Below are 20,249 nucleotides of genomic sequence, written 5' to 3' on the forward strand. Positions count from 1 at the left end.
AAAAAGAGACAAGAGGGTAGTGAAAAGGAAAGTAAAAATAAAAAGACGAGAGGAAAACTTAAAAAGAATAGTAATGAAAAAGAATAGAGTCTGAACATTGCGTCATACTCATGGATGCAAGATTAAAGTTATAGTTGGTAAATTTCATATGAACATTGTGAATGCCACCATCATCGACTGATTCAGTCCACTGGAGAAGAAGCTGATTGAATTTTAAAAGAATTTTATGTATAAAATCAATTATTGATGATAGAACATTTTCCCTGGAATTATCCCACCCAAAAATTATCAAAATGCCTTTTAATTTTGAAAATTCTACTTGTTCATTTGTAATCCACTTTTGTTAATGAGTAAATTATTAGTTTGTACTGTTGATTAGATTATCATTTACCAATTAGTTTTTATTTTTATTGATACTGTAAAAAATGTCCAACTTCTTTCTTTTTATCGTTTCCCTTCTCTTATGTAACAATCACTATCTCTAGTACAATCCATAAGAAACTAGTAATCAAATCTAACGACATTATTGATCGGTTGATTTCTCTGTTAACATCATCCTCCACATAAGGATTTCACTCTTTCCTCTAACATGTTATTCAAGTTTCCAATCTTTTCAACTTCTTCTACTTCTCCTCTTAGTTTCTTAATTAAACTTTCTTCAATAACATCTAATATTCTTATCATTTGTCTCTTTCTCCTTTTTCACTGCATCAAAACTAACCTGACCCATTGACAAACCCCATTACTTGCCTTTTCAAAAACCCTTTCACTTTTTTCTCTTTGATATCTTGAAGGCTTTTGGCAAGGTTGAAGTGAGTATTGATTTTCTCAGTTTCTTGCATACACATGAGTCAATCAAAAGAATAAAGCCAAGATGTGAAGGCATAGACGGTCTATGTGTACAAAGACAATTAAAGCAAAAATTTTCATGTGGAATTCAAGAGGAAGAGAAGAAGGAGATCCAAAAAGGTCAAAAAATATATAACAGTGTCATTAACGAAAATGGGTAATAAATAGGCAAATAAAATTTTCCAACTTGAAAAGAGGAAAATCATCATTTGATCAAAGTTAAGTGGAAAATTCTCATTGGGCCTTAAGCCTTACTAAAACTAATTTAATTAATAGTGAAATATAAAAATATTAATATTTTTGTTTTATCTTTTTCAGGTCTAACAAACAGAACCGAACAAGTTCCTACACCGAGGGTTTCAAGATCTGCCATTTCTACTCACCGTAACGCATCATAATTTATGTTATTTCCTTTAAATTATCTGTTTGTGTTTCTCATCATTAATGCGTGAAGGGCTCTTTCTTATTACTTTTTTCTTTTTACTCTTTTGGTTAAGTATGAGAATTTTTGGATCTGGGTATTAGTGGTTTTGTGGAATTTAGTTGATTTTATAACTGTATTTGCGTATTTACAGACTTGGCACTTGACTTTTTTTTTTTTTTTAACGATTTTTAGGTTATGAAATTATGCATCTGGCTTTACTCATAAAATTTAGTTAGGGTTTGTTTAGGTTGATAAGGAATGAATTTTTGTTTGCAGGAACAGGACGGGGAATTCTTGTCATCCCCGTGATGGGATTTTTCAGTGTATCATGGATTGTTGAAGTTGAAGTTGTGTATCATGGATTTTTCAGTGTGTAAATTGGAAGCTTGTTGCTTTTGGTGGACAGCATAGTTGGAGTGGTTAGGTGGTGGTGTTGGTTTTGGCAATTTCTTGAGTACCCTTAAGAATTTTGTTTTGTTTGAAGTGTCATCACAATGCCTTCTACTGATAATCAGGGTTCTTCATCACCCTTTCATTCATTTGGTCGTTCGTTTTGGAGTGGCAGGCGTGAACAAGTTCATTCAGTAGAAGGGAATAATGAGTCTAATGCCGATGAGTTGGAGTTTGAATCCTTCTACAAACAGGTTACGGACCGTTTTTATGAACTTTCAGTTGTTGGTGCTGAAGAATTTCTCTCTATTGATTGGATGCAAAAGCTATTGGATGCATTTGTTTGCTGCCAGGAGGAATTTAGGGCTATTTTGTTGACAAACAAAGCTTTATTGTCAAAATCTCCTTTGGATCGAGTAGTTACTGAATTCTTTGAAAGGAGTTTGAAGGCACTTGATATAGTTAATGCAACTCGTGATGGGATTGAGAAGATTCGTTTGTGGCAGAAGCATTTGGAGATTGTATTGTGTGCCCTTGGTTCTAGTCAGAGGGTGATTGGCGAAGGCCAGATTCGCAGAGCTAGAAAAGCTTGCATGGATTTGGCACTTGCAATGCTTGATGAAAAGGATTCAGGTTCAGTCTTTTCACACAGAAACCGGTCATTTGGGCGTCATAATACAAGTAAGGATAATCATCGTCGCCCACCGGGCCACTCTCGTTCTCTCTCATGGAGTGTATCACGATCTTGGTCTGCTGCTAAGCAACTCCAATCAATTTCTAACAACTTGTTGCCACCTCGAGCAAATGATATTGCAGCCACAAATGGGCTTATTGTCCCTTTTTTTGCAATGAGTTATATGCTCATGTTTGTATTGTGGACTTTGGTTGCTGCAATCCCTTGTCAGGACAGAGGCCTGAATATTAATTTTTCAATCCCACGGCAATACTCATGGGGTACTCCGCTTCTCATACTTCACGAGCGTATTATGGAGGAATCAAAGAAGCGGGAGCGAAGGAATTCTAGTGGATTGTTAAAGGAAATTAATCAGATTGATCAATATGCTTGTAAAATTACAGATTTGGTGGATTCACCTCAGTTTCCATTGACGGAGGAGCAGAAAATGGAGGTTGAACAGGGGATTCAGGAGTTAGCATTGGTTTTTGAAGCCATTAAGAATGGATTGGATCCGCTGGAACACAGATTGAGGGAAGTATTCCGTAAGATCATGAATATGCGATCAGAGAGCCTTGATCACCTGGGTAGGGGAAGTGAGTAAATCTGATATGGCAATTTGCTAATGAGCATCAAATGTACAAATTTGCGAAAATGTTATTATATACTATGCATGCCATTTGCAAGGCGGAAGGATGACTTTCAGATGGTGTGTAACAATAAACTTTGAGTAGGTAGCTTTCTTGTATTTATTTCTGTATTTTCTGTAAAGAACATAATATCTATACTCTTCCTTTTCTCATGTAAGGTGCTGATTTCTGGTTTGGTTTGATATCATTCTATTTAGCGCATATATATGATAATAGGCATTCTTTTGGGTGTTGTTGCAAATCAGCTGTGATAATATACTACTAAATTTGGACTTCTGCTTTGAATTGAATGAACGAAAACAATATAGAATTTTGTAACCAACCATGAATTAAGCTGTTGAGCGGCTCTAGATGCATAGATTGAAATGTTGAACCTGTGTGCAGGCTGCTTATTCCTTACTGTGTGCATGTTTTGTTGATGCATTGCTAGAGTAGAGTAACTTCCTCACAAGCAATAAAAAAGGGTAATGATTTTGCATTAAGTTGAATTGTATTTTTGCAGACAAGTCCAGCTGTATATTTGTACATTTCAATTAGGATTGTCCTGTTTGTAAACTTGTATTGAATTCGCTCTTTTGTTACTGTATACTTGCAACGCAGTCCATTCCTTAATTGTATTGTGGAAAGACTGAGTTAAATGAATTCAAATCTACAGAGAATCTCTTTCACGTATTCTGGCTGTCTATGAATAAGAATTCATCAAAATATAAAGGATAGTTCCTGCAGAAAGTAGCCTGCAACTACAAGAGAACCATTTATAGAACAGGTATCACCTGCTCCTTAATATTAAAAAGCATAGTTCCTGTATTCTTCCTTTGTACAAAGAAACTGGTAAAAGTACAGGCATAAATGTAAACCCCAATCTCCAAAAACCGCCCTTGAAATCCACGAGGTAACGTTGATCCACCGTTGAAATCTTGAGGCCTGAAATGCAGCACGTCATGCCACAGAAAGGCCTGTAGGATCACTGAAAATTGCCATCGAGTAAAGAAAGAATATCTTTCTTCAATCACAAACCAAAATTCCAAGCCAATAATTTACACAGTGCAACATTTCAGTGTCATCCACGTGGCAGACCAGCCCGAAAAATCCATCTTGGACCCATACCATGCGATGGGGTCTGCCTAGAAGCCATGCAAAAATCAGGACTTCAGTCATTCAGATTCTGCAGTTTTTCATACTCGGCCCTGTTCAACATTCCTGAAATTCCGTCAGAAACAGAACTCCCGCCCAGAAGACCAAGTGGAGAGAGCAAAATGATAGGAGGCATTAATGCAGGGGTAATTATCGAAAAAGTTCTGGGAAAGACCACATTATGAACTTTGCAAAAATATCAGATTCCAAAAACTCAATATGGGCAGCCCGTCCAATGAGAGTATTCAAATTCCTGCCTTGAGAAGAGGTATCAAAGTTAATGTCAAAGCGCATGAAGACTCGATGCTCAGATGAAGGGGCATACATCTGCTCCAAGCAATCATTTAACATCTCCAAGAAAATGGCACGCTTTTTTGAATTATCCCAAAGAGACGCTTGGGCCATTTCGATTCTAGCAGAATGATACGGAACATACCCATCCTGAGACATTGATGAAAAATATGAGACCAATAGGAAAAAGAGAAGGACAATGTTTTATTATGAATAAGCTATCTAAATAATCAATGATGACTCCAACAAATTTCAATTAATATTAAAAACAGCACCCAAACAAATCACCCAAACTTTCCCATGTTTGATGCTCAACACTGGAAAGCACACTTGATCTCAATTAGGTTAGTCTTTGTTTCATATAATTAACAGAATACAAAGCTAATAAAACAAGTCGATATCCTAAAACTAAACCGCTCTCATAACAAGTATTTGTTTTCAGAAAAAAATGTTTCAAATACGAATAATTAATATAGAATAGAGTTCAGAATGAGCTAGAATGGAATCTGATGTTTAAGCAATAATGAGCTTCTACACTTAATAATTGAAATATACGGCACATCAAATGAAATAATTAAAAGAGTTATCCAATTGAAACTCTCTCTTCAATTCACAAACAAAAAAATTTAATAATACAAACATTATCAGTTTCTGAGACAAATACAGCAGATTCAGGAATGTTATCATGTAAACGCCTGCAATAGAAGAGCAATACCTGGGGTGAAGATAACAGTAATATATTTTTGAAGAACTCCAGTGTCCTGTGCTGGAATAAGAATAAAGGAAAAAAATATTGAAATTGCAGAACTAGGTGTAAAACGTTAGCATTTAACCACTACTCTTCAAAATGCACAGTTTCATGATAAGCACAACTTTTCTCACTATTCAGCAGACGCATATTATAGAATTTCTTCTCAAGGGTAAAGAGGGTCTGTGAAGCAATAGTCCTTTTAATACCTTACACAGATTATAGAAGAAAGTATTCTGAAGATCTGGATCATCTGAGAAAGTAAGTTGATGAATGCATTGTGTACCCCTGAGCTTTTTTAAGAGCCATAACCCAGAGTTGAATAAAGAGTTTGAGCTATATAGATACCCCAAGTGCGGACCGGATATAGAAACATATGTATACAAGAATCTCAGATATGGCTCCATCTTACTCTCTGCAGTAACATAGTCACATATTCAGCACACAACAAAAACTTCAAAGAAAATACGACCTCAAAATGTGCATGTACCTGTTAATGCACTTCTTATAATAACGTTTCCAATGGAATGCCCAACAAAGCTAAGCTTGATATCTCTTAAATTTCCACTTCTAGAGACTTTATCCATTTTCTTTTTGAGGAAAGAAATCACCTCTTCTGCCAGCCTTAGTCCCATTTCTCTAAAATCTCCATCTGTTTTATCTTCATTTACCTCTGACATAAGAAACTCTATCTTGGGATCTATTAAAAGCCATTGATTTCGAACAAGCCTTAAATCCAAATGATGTCCCTACATATATTGAATTGTAATGAGTAATTATTAATCACTGATTTTAAACTACAATATCATTCCAAAAATGGATTAAAAGGACTGTACAAAAATTTCAGAACTTTGAAAGGAAGTACAACACAGGATCATACATTTATTCTCCAGAATATTTTGTTTATCTAGCTTCTTCCATAGATAAAATTTCCTATAAAGAATTTAAAGCTTTAACAATAATTTTACGAAGAAGGAAAGGTAAATAAATTACATGTAATATATGCATACATAGATGTGATGGTTATTACAATAAATGAACATGAGTAATTTTAACATAAGTATTCTCTGATCTCGATGGAGGATAGAAAGGAGGGAGAAGAAAGGAAGAAAATAGTAATAACTTAAGGAAGAACAAAACATTAGGAACTATAGTAAAAAACCCTCATAGCCATCCTGCCTACGCCTAACATATGTGCACAGGCCCCAATGATCTCCAACATCAACTCCCGAGCTTTTAAGAAACAGAGAGGAATTCATATCTTAACAAAGTTGAACATAACTTTGGACCTTTAGACTGTGCTCAAGGAAAAGTTACTCTAAAAGTAGTGCTAATTTAAGATGCAAACTGCAAAAAGAGCTTAATTTTAATTTAAGACTTTATTTTATTCTCATTCTAGTTTTTTTTTTGTCACTCCAACAAACTATTGCCAGGCTCTTCTAGTTGCTTTGAAAACCATTAATATGATTCATCAATGGAGTTTATAATTGTTAGCCAACATTTCTTTCCTAAAAGAGGCACAAACTTACATTAGAAAAAACTTCATATGGACACAATTCACAAATTATGTGCTAGTTCGCTGAAATTTCTTTCCTAAACAGAGAAACTTATATTAGAAAAACACTTCATATGGACACAATTCACAAATTATGGGATATTTTGTGGCCTTTAAATGAAAAGGTATATTCGAAGAATATACACGTCTCAGCGTAGGTGTATGTATACATAGCTTTAGAGTTCACATTTCAAACTGCAGATATATAATGTCTTGGAACAGGAAATTCCAATAGGAACAAACAATGGCACCACTTGATGGCTGACAATTCCAAATATCTTTAATTATAGGACAACTGCACTGTCAACACTCCATTCCAGTATATAGGTGAATTAATCAGCCAAGAGAGCTGCTAGGATAAACATTTTATTTCATTGAAGAAAGCACATTGAGCAAGCCACACAACAGTATACTGCTTATCACATAATCTTTCCACCTCTTCAAAAAAGTTTTGCAGTCATATCTACCACATTTTCAAGTGTTTTTTTATGTGCATCTACCACTTTTTCTATTTTCAAATAAGATGCAAAAAATATTATTAAAGAAAGATTAACTTACAAAAGAGGTGAAACAGAAGCCCACAAAAAAGAGAAAAAAGCAAGACTAAGGACTTATGAATTAATAAAATGTTTCCCAATCCCCCCAGATGAAAGAAAAAGAAAAGCCCTCAAAGAAGCAAGATTATGAACTCTTCCTAGTAAAAGCTCCATGACCTCATATTCACCTTCATCAAATATTAGTTTATTTCTTCTGAATAGTAAAAATCAAATCACAGCCAATTTAGAGCATCTCAAAAGGACAATTGCTTTCTCATCTCAACCAAATGCACAGAAAATAATCAAAATCTGGAATCTTTGGAATATATCGAGCCAAATCAACCTCACTAAATCTTGGACCATAGGTTTAAAGCTATAGGAAAATAATAAGAAAATTACAAAAGTTTTCTGCTTTCTTTCTATGCATAGCCCACCAGTTACCTTGTGAGCTCTAGAAAAATGTTACAATCTTGCAAATGATTAAAAAATAACGTATCTCCCAATCAACAATCCTCATAAAATATAATTATATTACCTCTCACCTATGCCAATCTTTAATCATTTGAGAAAAATATATAGATTAGCAAAATAGCCTTACAATGACTTTTTCAGAAACCCTGACCATAATGTTAGAATCCCACCTATTTTCACGGGAAAAATTACCACTTTCAACCAACAAAATGCCACTTTAAACTAGATATATTAAAAAAGTACACTTTCTGTTTTGAACAATGTATTCAAAACAGTTTAAAAAATTTTTAAATAGAAAAGAAACAAATCTTTTGACATCACAACCTGTTTGTACACACATAGGTAGTAACAGCTTGCACACTATCTTCCTCTGAAAGCAGGTCATATAGTTTGGCTGAACATTGTCACTCAAAATAGAACATATCTCTACGACCTATCACAAATAGTCCCACTGAAGCGAAATCACCTTATAACCTCAACACTACTACAGTAACTTATTAAAAGATTAACATATACAGTGAAATTAGAGCTTAAATTATATAAAGGAAAATAAAAGATAAGAAAAACAGAATGAAAATGTGACACAATCTGCTTTGGCCTGAGGCATGAAATACTGGAAAGATACTCTTCAATCATCGAAGGTTGGGGCAATGAAAGAAATACGAATTGAAGATAGAAATAGTATTATCAATCAGATCATGGATATCTTAAACCAATTTGCAGCTTACTTTTGGTTAGATAGATATAATGAGCTAAGAAAAGTAACACTGCAAGCAAGCATTGTAGTACAGGCCTGAAACCCATTTAACTTACCTAGAGAGTATACATTAATCAAAAGCTTCACCCTCCTAGGAAAAAGTTACCAGTTCATATTCAAAGAACTCAATATGATCAAAGCCACCAGAAAAGATAAATCAATAATTCCTTCATACAGAAATGTATAGAACAAACCTGAAATCCATGTACAAAGACAACTATTTTCAAAACATGACCAGCTGGTTGTGAGCTAGCTCCAATTGACTTTTCCACAGCCTTAATGCTAGGTCTAACGAGAAACCCGTGCTTGTCTCTCTGGTCTAACTGGCTAAAATATAAATTTCCACTGGTTGTACATAATGGTGCACTTGTGCAACGTTCTACCATTACAATAGGGATATGTAAAGGATCTCCAAAAATATGCATGTCCTGAATTGATTGATTGTTGATCTGCTCAGATGCCACAGCAATTCATGAAATGAGCAAAAAGTGTAAGGAGAATGAAGCACTAGAAACCAATAACTCACCCTCATCTGAGCAATGCTTCGCCGATGTAGCTCAGCACGCATAGCTGCACTTTGTGCAGGCTGTCCAGAAAAAAAAAAAAAAACTAGAATTAGAGGTTATACTGTGTATCATGTACAGATATTTATGATGGGAGTGCAGAACAGTTGCAAGAATGATCTTAGCTTAAGCCTAAAGCTTTAGAAAAGAATCATTCAGTGCAATTTACTACAAAACTGAGAAAGGCCAAGTAAATATAGAAGTTGATGCTAATTACATCTTCACTGACACTGTACTTCTGCATACTCAAAGCTTTTGCACGGAAGGCCCTATAAGAAGATTCATCAAGTCCAGTACTTAATAAGTGACTCGGTACCTCAGCTTTGGAGTACATCATCCATATTGACCATTCAGCTTTCCGATCATTTGCCCATGTATCACACAGAAATTCCATTACCTTTGCTCTGTTAGCCCTGGAGTGAATTACACAGAGCAAAGAAATAGAATAGATGATGATTTAGCAAAATATACAGGTTCAACTCTCTATCTATTACATAACTACAAGATACACGCACAATACATATCAAAGGAGTCCTATTTTTTTTTTTCCAAAACATAATATAGAAATACTTATTAGGTGCAAGTATATGATACTTATTACTATCAATTCGATGAAGTTAGGCACTGTATTTCATTAACTAGTCAAGCATATGCAGTCCCAAGAAGTCTTAGTTGGGACCACTGTGGAGCACCAAGAGTATGAGAGAAAGACCATGTGCAAGAGTCTCAAACGGCTATCATGGGAGTCCTGAGCTATATATACCAATTAGGTTAAAAATCCCCAATACAAAACCATAAATGTGGTTAAGTCAAAGGGAACAATATCTTATTTCATAGAATTTAGGTCATTACATAATGGTGAAACATCATAGGGTAAAAACTATTGACTTTCTTAATGACTTAAGAAAATGCAACAATAGGAGTTTTTATGAGCAAGATTGGTGCTTGCTAAATAGTTTCTCAAAAGGAACTCCATATCACTTTTCACTTGTCTTCATGAATATATTAATAATCAATTCACTGATAAACCTAATGGATTAATTTCAATTATGATTCTACAGTCAGTCTGGCTAAAACATTCCCAAAAATAAGTAGCATAATTCTTTGAATGCCAAGTTTGACAGAGCTTTGATCATCACTACATTTCATGACATAATCTAGAAAACAAAACACCTTGTATTCAAGCTGGAGTTGTCAACAACACTCCATCCTTTACCAACCCTCTTGATCAGATTGAATTCCCTAAATTAGTGAAATTAGCTTCAGCCACAAGGTAAAAAAAATATTTACTATGCTACATACTTCACATCTGCAAAGGCGGATTGGACCAGAAAGGACTTAAAAATATCATGACATAACATTATATAGTACATATAGGTCATCTTATAACAATTCTCTATAGCTGCTATTAATCTTAAACTGAAATTTTATTTGCAGAAATATATAATATCAAAGACATAAAATGAAAAGCGCAACTAATACAATTAAATTGAAAAAGAAGAAGACACAGAAGGAGGAGGAGGAGATGCTAAAACTAGAGTAATTTAATTTGAAACATACCGGTGAAACATCAAAAATGTATTCCACAAGGACAAAATTTGATTTCCCAGTATTTGGAAAGCATTTAATAGATCACCCCATGATATAGAATCAGACAGTTCATCATTTAAATCTGTTTTGCCTTCGGCCTTCTGCAAAAAGAGAGGAAAACATTAAGTAAATAATGAAGATTATGGAAAAGAATTGAAAATACTCCAATTTCAGAAAAAAATCAAAGACCTCAACACCGTTCTGTTGCATGCCTGAGAGTTGTCCTAAAACTGTGCAGTCCACACAACCAAACAACTTCGTATCATCCAACTTGAAAGTACAATCAGTCAAATCAATTGCATGGTCAATTGCTTCGCTAATTCTTTGAAGATCTCCAAGAAGAATTTCATAGGCAGTTATTAGGGCTTTAACGAACATGACCTGTTTGCGACCTACAGAAGCCAACTGACCCCATGCCTCCTGGGTTTTGAAGTCTGACTGTGAATAACCAAAGGAAAATTATTGAGCACTTGCTCAACAAAACATAAACAAAGATTGAAAAGAAAATAAACCCTGACATTGTCTTAAAAAACTATTAACAGTGGTAAATTTGCATAGTTTAACAAAATATATTCAAAGATCTAACTTCAGGCAAGACCATAAAAACTAAAATTGTCTCTCTCTTCTCACCTCAACATCAGACAGTTTAAAATCTTTGTGTTATGATTTTCTCACTGTATGGGTTTTCTTAAGTTCTGTATTCATCACTGAGCCATCAAATGAAATGAGAAAGGGGACAATGTTGAAAAGTAATTTGTACTTAGCAAAGTGATGCCATTTCACTCAATGTGGAATTTTCAGCGAGAAGGGAATGCAAGATTGGGCATTTCAACAAGTTTAGTTGCACATTCATGCTGTCATCTTAATTTTGAGGAATCTCTATATTTCAACTATAAAAAGGACAGCACTTATAACCAAAAAGACAAACCAGATATAATAATTCACCAACATGCTCACCAATTAACAGTTTCAATTAAAAATTATTTATGGTTAAAGAAAATAGTTGATTTGACCCACTAAATTGAAGGGACATCTTCCATACCATAAGAATCAGTGAAATAATTTTATTGAGCAAGTTACCTTCATAAAAAAATATAAAAAATCCGTAACAATTAATAGGCAATCAAGAGTAACTTCAATAAACAGACAGTAAAGCCGTCAATATAGGGGGAAATAGATAGAGTTTGTGACTAGTTTAATAGGTACCTTCAATGAGGCCGTGGAAGAACTAGCTTTTAGTAGACTAATGTGTACAGTTACATCAACAAGTACAGTGTGCAAAGCATCAAAATGAACAGGGCAATAAGAATGCAATCCTAGAAGTGCTTTGGGAGGAATTCGAAATTCATGAACTGCAGCAGGACATGCACCAAGAGATGATAGCAACTCAAGGCTGCACACACAAAGTCACCATTTCAGCCTCGAGGAATAATTAAATGGACATCCTATTAATTTCATTTGTTGGCAAAAACTATAAACTAAGTATTGTTAACTAACCCATTCTCCAGCCTGGGAGCATACATGAGCTCAAACTTTAATATAACAGCAGATGTTGATGGCCCCTGAGAAGTAAATACTATATCAGTTGCAATGACATCTCTGAGAAGCATTAAACTCTAGTAACGAATAGGTTCATGCCAAGGAACATAAAATAGATATTCTCATGTAGACTGGAGTTTTTTTTAAATATCATAACAGCAAAAGCTTCAAATTTTGTTCTAAACTATTTCAGTTTTAAGCTCCTCCAAAAATGATTCCACCCACCCCCTCCCTCAGGGCACAAGATATACAACATTGAGCATTGTTTTTCCAGTGATGGTGGCAAAGATAACTGACTCTTGGATATAGCACACTACAAATTCTATGTCCCAGTAACCTTTCTTTGTTTATTTTGATTTGGCTTTACCTTCTTGGCTATTGGAAGATCTCCAAACTTCAGTCAATAACATAGTTAATTTCACATCAAATCTGGTTAAAATAAGGTAAAGAAGGAAGAAGAATGAGGTAGCTACCTCATGCCTACTATCAGCTAAATTGAATGCTATCATAACCGATAGATAAACATCCTGTCTTGCATATCTGATCCAGAAAGGCTGTGTCCAAAAACTGTTTTCTGTATCATCAATCCTCCAAACCCCAGAAGTACCTTCAGGGCCCGGTTCAGGAGCTGCAGGTCCAAAAAAGCGTTAATATTTCTTAGCTCTTAATTTTAGTGAAAAAGAAAAATCAAAGGACAAGCTCATGAATAGATAAAATACAATAAAATAAGTAAACTGTATCTCTTAGCCTGAACAATGACAAAATGCAGTGCATTAACAAGTTTATTAAAAGACAACGAAAGACCTAGAAAATTCAAAAAGATATTGAACACTACAGATAAGTGAAAATGTCAAAAAAAAAACAGAAAACAGTCTTTATAAGGTTTTATAAACACTGATACTGTGGAAAAAAGGGAAATCCGGATTGAGTTATGCCACAGATTAGTCGAATTGGCATCAGGTATGCCGGAAAACATCCAAGAGTAGACCACAAGTTATCAATGATTTTAGTTTAGCTTTGGAACATTTTTATGAGTTTGATGAATTTGAGGTGTCTCGATAGGTCACCTATTTACTAAATGTTGTAACACTAACGCGTTCTTCTATGGTTTTGCAAATAGGCGAGATGATCAGCGAGGCATGCGAAAATCCAACTATCAACATGTATTGATGTATTTGAAACAAAAGAAGAGTTAATACAAAAGGATCAGCAAATTCAAAACTCTAAGCTTTTGGTTTATACTAGGATAAAGTCTCAAAAGAATACTATTGATCCATCTATTCCTTTAATAACTAGCCAATCTCATAATCTAAGGGATGATCTTCCAACTGCTTATGTTAATTCTAAACTTGATCCTACATCTTCAATTGAGTCTCTAAATTTTGATATGCCTATTTTAGATATTCTTGTTGTCATTCGAAAAGAAGTGAGATAATGTACCAATCATTCTATTGTAAAATGTTTGTCATATAAAAAATTATCATATTAACACAAAGCCTTTCTTTCAAAAATCTCTATCTTGTTAGTGCTTAGAACAATTTAGAAAGCACTAGGTGATCTGTATTTGAATTTAGCAGTCAAAAAAGAGATTAATGCTCTTAAAAAAAGTTGAAACCTGGTAAATCATTGACTTACTGAGACATATGACCACAGTGGGATACAAGTAGGTTTTCATTGTAAAATATAAGGCAGATGGAAGCACTGAGAGGTACAAGGTACGACTCGTGGCGAAAGGGTTTACTCAAAATGAGTATCACGAGACATTTGCCCTCATTGCAGAGATAAACTCAATACGAGTTCTTGACTCCTTAGCAGTGAATTATAATTGGCCATTTTATCAACCAGATGTAAAAAATGTACTCTTGAAAGGAGATTTGGAAAAAGAAGTTTTCATGGATCTCCCACCTGGCTTTGCAAAAGGCCTAGGGGTAATCAAGGTATGCAAGCTAAAAAAATTCTTGTCTAGTTTTAAACAAACTTCTAGGGCTTAGTTTGAAAGATTTGGACAGGCAGTGAAAAGTTACGAGTCCTCCCAAAGCCAAGCAGATCATAAAATGTTCTATAAACACACTTGAATTGGTAAGATTGCTATTTTAATTGTTTATGTATGACATAGTATTGTTAGGAAAATTGAAGATCAGAAGAGCAAACTAGTGGGTGAATTTGAAATTAAAGACCTAAAAGCTCTAAAGTACTTGAATGGAATTTGCAAGATCCAAGGAATCTTTAGGAATCAACGCACATATATCTTAGACTTACTAGGTGAAACAAGAATGCTTGGGTGCAAGAGAGTTGAGACTCCTATTGAGCCTTACTTGAAATTGCAACCAATTGAAGTAAAGGATGTGGTGAATAAGAAGCAATACCAAAGACATGTTGGTAAGCTAATTTCACATACACAACCTAACATAGCCTTTGCAATGAGTATGGTAAGTCAGTTTATGCACCACTCGTGCTTAGGACACTTTAAAGCTACCTATAGAATTCTAAGATACCTAAAGGAAGCATCTCGTAAAGGATTACTCTTTAAGAATCGTGCTCACCTATCGTTAGAGGTTTATAATGATATAGAATAAGCAGGAAATGTTGCGGAGAAGGTCAATGTCAAGCTATTGCACCTTTGTAGGAGGAAATTGTGTTACTTGGAGAACCAAGGAACAAAATGTGGTAGCTACGAGTAGTGCTAAAGTTGAGTTTGGTCAATTACTCATGGAATTTGTATAATTATGTGGATAATAAGGCTACTAGGAAAAAATTAAAGGTTCAAACTCCTTCACCAATCAAGGTGTAATATGGCTAGGATTGTGATTGCTGACAACCCAATCCTTCATGACAGAACAAAATATATTAAAGTTGCCAAACACTTTGTTAAAAAAAAATTAATGATGGAGTGATTTGCATGAAATATATTCAAACTATCAACCAAGTTGTCGATGTTCTAACAAAAGGGATGCACAAGAAAACAATTTAATAGTCTAGTAAGCAAGCTATTTATGAAAGATATCTTTAACCCAACTTGAGGGGAGTGTGGAAAAAAGGAAAGTCCAGATTGGGTTTCCAATGCTCACAGTCTCAAATATCTTAATTTTCTAATTTTTTAGAGATTGTTTCTTGTTCTTAGCTAGGATATCTTGTAAATATAGTAAATAAGAATTATATAATATTTTAAGAGTTAGTATTGTTCCCTAAGTTTGAGATCTTCTTCCCTACAAGAATAAGCTAATTCTCATGTAATTTTGTGTGCTGAAATACAATTTTTTCCCTATTATCTTTGTCCTTCAATTTATAAATATGAAAGAAGAATTTTTCACAAAATATTCAAAAGTAACACAGTGTTTGAACAAACAAGTTAAAGATGGTTAGCTTGGTGTTGATTTATTAGAGCTAAAAGTGACAGAAGACATTTAGCATGGAACTGCTTCTTGATATAGGTTCTATTTAAGTTTTTTGGTTAGACTAGAACTTAATGGCCATCCTAAGTCATAAATTCTGTTTTTTGATTAGTGGAGTTGTATGATCCATTATCAGTCTCTTTCTTCTTTCTCCTATAGTCACCTCCTCTCCTAACTTCTACTCTCCCTACAATTTTTGTTCTTTCTCTAATTTTTGTTCCTTTCCCATCATTTTCTCCCTTATCTTCTCCATTCTTCTCTCCATTTTCTCCACATTAATTAGTCTCATAGTGATACTTTTATTCCAAATGCTCACTTAAAACACCAAACCCAATTCTAATAAAATTCCACAGCCTCCACAAAGAAAGCACCCACTTCCGATCTAGACACTATCAAACACGTTCTATAAACACCTCAATGTAAATAGTCAAATGTTCAAGCTAGGACACAGATCTCGCATTATAATCTAATACCGAACACCCACATTATCGTTGCCACTTCCAATCCACTGACTCTAGCCAACCACAAAATTCCTACTATCACAGTCACTATTCAGTTTCAAAATTATTATCGCTAGCACCATTAATCCAAAAGAACCATCCACAAGATATCTCATGAACTAATATGCCAACCAACTTGCATGAGACCAGATTCTATCACACTAGAATAGTTTTTATGCTCTTAGGCCGACTTGTTTAATTTCACTAGTGCTTTGAAGCTCAAACATCCGTAATGAATGTTTAAAAGAGACTTTCTTTCTATTCAATATAGTTTTTAAAATGAACTATGTAACACCCACAAGTAAGCCCAACTACATTTTCGTCTTTTTCTCTGAGTTTGTATGATTTTGGTATTGTGTATAAGTGATTTTTTGTTGGGATGATCATCCATTGCAACCCATTCATGCCTGGAGAAGGGCAAAAAAGTCTTTGTGTAAGGAAAGCGCAAAAATGTTTAAGTGTAAGAGGACAAATAACGTGCATAATCGAGGAAATGCCAGTTCATGTGTTCATTGAATTTGGATTTGGATAAGATACGTTTTATGATGATTTTAGGACACATTTTAATTGGATGATGACATGAACGACTGCTCATAAGGAAGGAATGACTATTCATCATATTTGTTTGGCAAAATAAAAAGAGGTGCAACGCCTGAAGCGTTTTACTTTGAGCATATTATCACAACAGTCGAACAAAGAGAAAGATCAGAGATTTGAGAGTTCAGAGAGCATCAAGGGCGGTTGGAACGCCGAAATTACTGTAGCCATGCAAAGGAAAGCGAGATCGTCAAAAGGCAAATAAGTAGTTGGCCTTTCCTTCTTCCAATCGGTTGATTATTGTTAATGGTGCTATGATTCTTGTATATTGATTGTTGCCTATGATAGCATGTTAAAGTGGTGGATAGTTATGATTATGTGCGAAGTTACAAGTTATTCGTATATACATATATGTGTATGTGTGTGTGTATATATATATATGTGTGTGTGTGTGTGTGTGTGATGATAAAGTATGGTTTTTGAGTAACAAGTTCATCATCTGGAAGAGTAAAAATGTTTGATGTTTGATGGTTGATGGAATCATGCTTAGGGAGATATAGCGACTGTTTGGTGCAATTTGGAGACTATGAATGGTTTTGTGTTGGCTTGAAAACGTAGAAACTAGTAGGGTGCGCAATTTCTAGACAATGATGAACACCCATTCATGCTTGCATGAACGCTTATTCATCCCTTTGGTGGAAGAAGAATTCCTCGCTCACGCAATGAACATCCACTCCAAAGGTTTCAGCTTATACAGTTGTTCAATATGTGACAAAAGCCCATTCATGGTATCTTAGGGTGAATGATGAGGTTAGAGAATGAAATAGCGTTAAGGATTTAATGACATTAGTCAGAAGTTAGTAAGTTGTTACTCAGCGGAAGAACTAACGCCTGTTCACAACAAGATGTACACTTGTTCATAGGCTTAAAAGATGAATTATGAGCAAGCGCTATTGACACCCATTCATATAAAGCAAAATGACTATTTTACTCTTGTGCAATGTGTTAGAAATGGCCTGCAAGACGCAAGATTAAGTTAGTTAGTGAATCTAAGGTGCCCGACTATGTGAAAAACAACATAAACCTTAACCAAGGCAGATTATAGAGAAAAATAAGGAAAGTGGTATATACCTAGATAGTCACCAGTTGTATGCAAAAAAGACATTATATGTGAAAACAATAGGGTTATACAAGAGGTAAATACCCATGAGATGCATCATACACTCGAAGCTAAGGTGTATTAGCCATTTATTTTCAGTTCAGGTGTGCATGGTAAGAGATAGTGACATCAGTCAATTTTCTCACGTGATCAGTGGGATGCATCACATATACATCCGTCGTAGAGGCTATCCTAGGATGGTAATTCAGATAGCAATCCTACAGCTATGTGTATATGATAAGGGAGAGACTACAACCAGTTTCCCCGTGTGACCAGAGTATCACAATTAGTTAGCTCAATAGTACGATCGGTAGTGTACGCAAGACACATAAAGAGTACACATTTAGGATATCAATTGCTTTCAGGAGGGCATCAAATATATCAAGTTCAGCTTAGGGCACGAGGTCTTATTCATCTAGGATGACATTGCCTATATATTAGGGCACGAGGGTGTCAAAAGGAGATGGATGGGCATAGGAGAATGTTGGAAAACATCTAAGTAACCACATAGTGACTTAGTGATATATGTTGTGTGTAAGGTGTCAAGAGGTGACGTACTAATTGAATGTTTTCACTCACATATTCTTTTTTATGGTTTTGCAGGTAGAAGTGAGTAGCAGAATATGCAGGAGAGCTAGCGATCCAACTCAAATCGTTGCATGAAGCTGAGGAGCATCTTCGTCATTTATAGATTTTTATAAGTTCGTGTATTTCTTTTCAGTTGAGACATTGTATTGAATTATGGACAGTTATTGTGGTTTTGTTTCAGACACATTAATTTGTATGGATGGTTTATTAATGATAAATTGAGGTATTTCATTTATGAATATGTTACACCTTTTTGCACGCATTTTGAGCAAGCATGCTCATTATTCCACTGTAATTAGTTAAGAGTTTAAGTTACGCACGTCTCTTGGGGTCATATTTCGTGTAAGGGTATGTATCCGAAGAGGGGAGTTACAGACTATAGATTCCTAGTTTGACAAATTCTTGAACCTTCTTACAAATTGGATGAATACAACCTACTTAGAACATTCCTCAAAAGTTTGGACTAACAATGTGGGGAGCCTTTAGACAATGTCTTAGGTGATTTGGACTTCCAATCCTTCCACAATAAATACTTGCAATACTTTGTCAACACACAAATGCTTCAAATTGAGACTTGAAAAGTTCCAAATCCAAAGAATAATTAAGTCCTGACAAATTTCTGAAAAACCCTCAAATTGTTGACTCATACTATGTGAAAGATCTTAAGAGCCTCATCAAGTAGAATTGTCTTCAAATCCTTAAGGATGATAATATGGACACCATCAAGGCATGTTAGTCTTGTGTACATGCCCTAAAAAATGTATATACACATTTTCTCAAACATTATGCCCATCCTATTGAATCAAATATGTTATAAAGCCTTCCAATATCACTCTACTTTAGAGTTTAATGATGCATCCTTATTTATTGACTAAGGCACTCTCAAGTGACCTTTGTTTCTATTTATGTTTTTACAAATACTTCATTTGATAAAACTTCCTAACCAGCAAGTTCTTCCAATGTTACACATGGTTACAATATCATTTTGTTGGTATCAATGTCGATCAACTTGTTATGTCCACCAGCAAAAATTTAATGTATGATAGTTGATCAGCAGTATCTACCCATAACTGAATTTGCAAAAACTTAAATTGTTATCAAACTTGCAAGAATGGTGCAAAACTTAAACCTAAACACATGTTAAAATACTATACTTTGGAATGGTACTTGATCAAATAAGAATTTCTTGATTCTTATTTAAGTAACATTTGAATTACTTATAATAGATGATCTCTAGTTTGAATTGCATGCATCAAAATGACCACATTATGTTTAAATACCCAGCCATAGTAGAAAATCGAGCAAGGAATACCAATTATGAGCTCAATTAATAAAATTTAAGGAAAAAAAAACCTTCAAATTGAACAACACGTGCCGGTATTCCCATCACTTCGCTGTCCTCCCATCTCAAACTAATCTTAATTTGATACCATCTGCAATTTTATTTTTTGGTTAATTTTGAAACAAGTAAGCATTATTAACAAAAATAAAATAAAACATTAAAAAAAAAAAAAAAAAAGAATGTTAACTTACCCTTGCTGGAAAAGATCAAGATTATGAAACCTATGAATGTAAATAGCGATTTCATAAAGAGTATCTATAGTAACATCGATGACCGCCGTAGGAGTCGATGCTGACGACAGAGGCGAGGCGGGAGATTTAGGGTTAGGGAAGTGATTATTAGCATTTGGCAAACGTTTAATCGACCAATTTCTATGGGAGAAAGGAGTGAACCATTTTAGTTTCCGAAACATATGTAAACCTTGTTAATTTTTATTTTGATTTTCAATAATTTCTTTTTCATTCCTCACACACTCTCTCTCACCTCTCCAACTCTTTTCACTCTCACTCCGTTCTAACCACCACCCATCCCAAAATCTATTATTATTATTATTATTATTAT

General features: G+C 34.6%; 2 protein-coding genes across 4 annotated transcripts; one reads left to right on the top strand and one right to left on the bottom strand.

The window, feature by feature from the left end:
• The first annotated feature begins 1,161 nt into the window (after positions 1-1,161).
• Positions 1,162-3,168, top strand: LOC123206067 (protein ROH1-like). The gene is made up of 2 exons (XM_044623166.1): positions 1,162-1,233; positions 1,550-3,168. The coding sequence occupies exon 2, from the start codon at positions 1,768-1,770 to the stop codon at positions 2,938-2,940; it is 1,173 nt and encodes a 390-aa protein (XP_044479101.1). The 5' UTR covers positions 1,162-1,233; positions 1,550-1,767; the 3' UTR covers positions 2,941-3,168.
• A 497-nt stretch (positions 3,169-3,665) lies between these two features.
• On the bottom strand, positions 3,666-20,220 carry LOC123206066 (protein FAM135B-like). 3 transcript variants are annotated; one of them, XM_044623164.1, is made up of 15 exons: positions 19,880-20,220; positions 19,700-19,779; positions 12,644-12,798; positions 12,129-12,193; positions 11,838-12,024; positions 10,821-11,069; positions 10,602-10,732; positions 10,215-10,283; positions 9,259-9,454; positions 9,005-9,064; positions 8,673-8,906; positions 5,650-5,908; positions 5,369-5,574; positions 5,127-5,177; positions 3,666-4,561 (listed from the first exon to the last, which is right to left on the bottom strand). In XM_044623164.1, the coding sequence occupies exons 1-15, from the start codon at positions 20,098-20,100 to the stop codon at positions 4,271-4,273; spliced, it is 2,454 nt and encodes an 817-aa protein (XP_044479099.1). In that variant the 5' UTR covers positions 20,101-20,220; the 3' UTR covers positions 3,666-4,270. The 3 variants fall into 3 exon arrangements, with proteins under 3 accessions (XP_044479099.1, XP_044479097.1, XP_044479100.1); XM_044623162.1 differs by having other exon boundaries at positions 8,673-8,927; XM_044623165.1 differs by lacking the exon at positions 10,215-10,283 and having other exon boundaries at positions 8,673-8,927.
• Positions 20,221-20,249: the final 29 nt, after the last annotated feature.

Source organism: Mangifera indica, unplaced genomic scaffold (genome assembly GCF_011075055.1).
Source record: "Mangifera indica cultivar Alphonso unplaced genomic scaffold, CATAS_Mindica_2.1 Un_0023, whole genome shotgun sequence".
Classification (NCBI taxonomy): domain Eukaryota; kingdom Viridiplantae; phylum Streptophyta; class Magnoliopsida; order Sapindales; family Anacardiaceae; genus Mangifera; species Mangifera indica.

What these genes read in the sequence shown, in the direction of transcription:
- LOC123206067 (XM_044623166.1), top strand. Translation starts at nt 1,768, where the DNA reads ATGCCTTCTACTGATAATCAGGGTTCTTCATCACCCTTTCATTCATTT.
- LOC123206066 (XM_044623162.1), bottom strand. Translation starts at nt 20,100, where the DNA reads ATGTTTCGGAAACTAAAATGGTTCACTCCTTTCTCCCATAGAAATTGG. An exon ending in ACGTGTTGTTCAATTTGAAG is followed by an intron (nt 12,799 to 19,699) that starts GTTTTTTTTTCC and finishes TTGGACCTGCAG; the next exon opens with CTCCTGAACCGGGCCCTGAA. An exon ending in GCTCCCAGGCTGGAGAATGG is followed by an intron (nt 12,025 to 12,128) that starts GTTAGTTAACAA and finishes TTGTGTGTGCAG; the next exon opens with CCTTGAGTTGCTATCATCTC.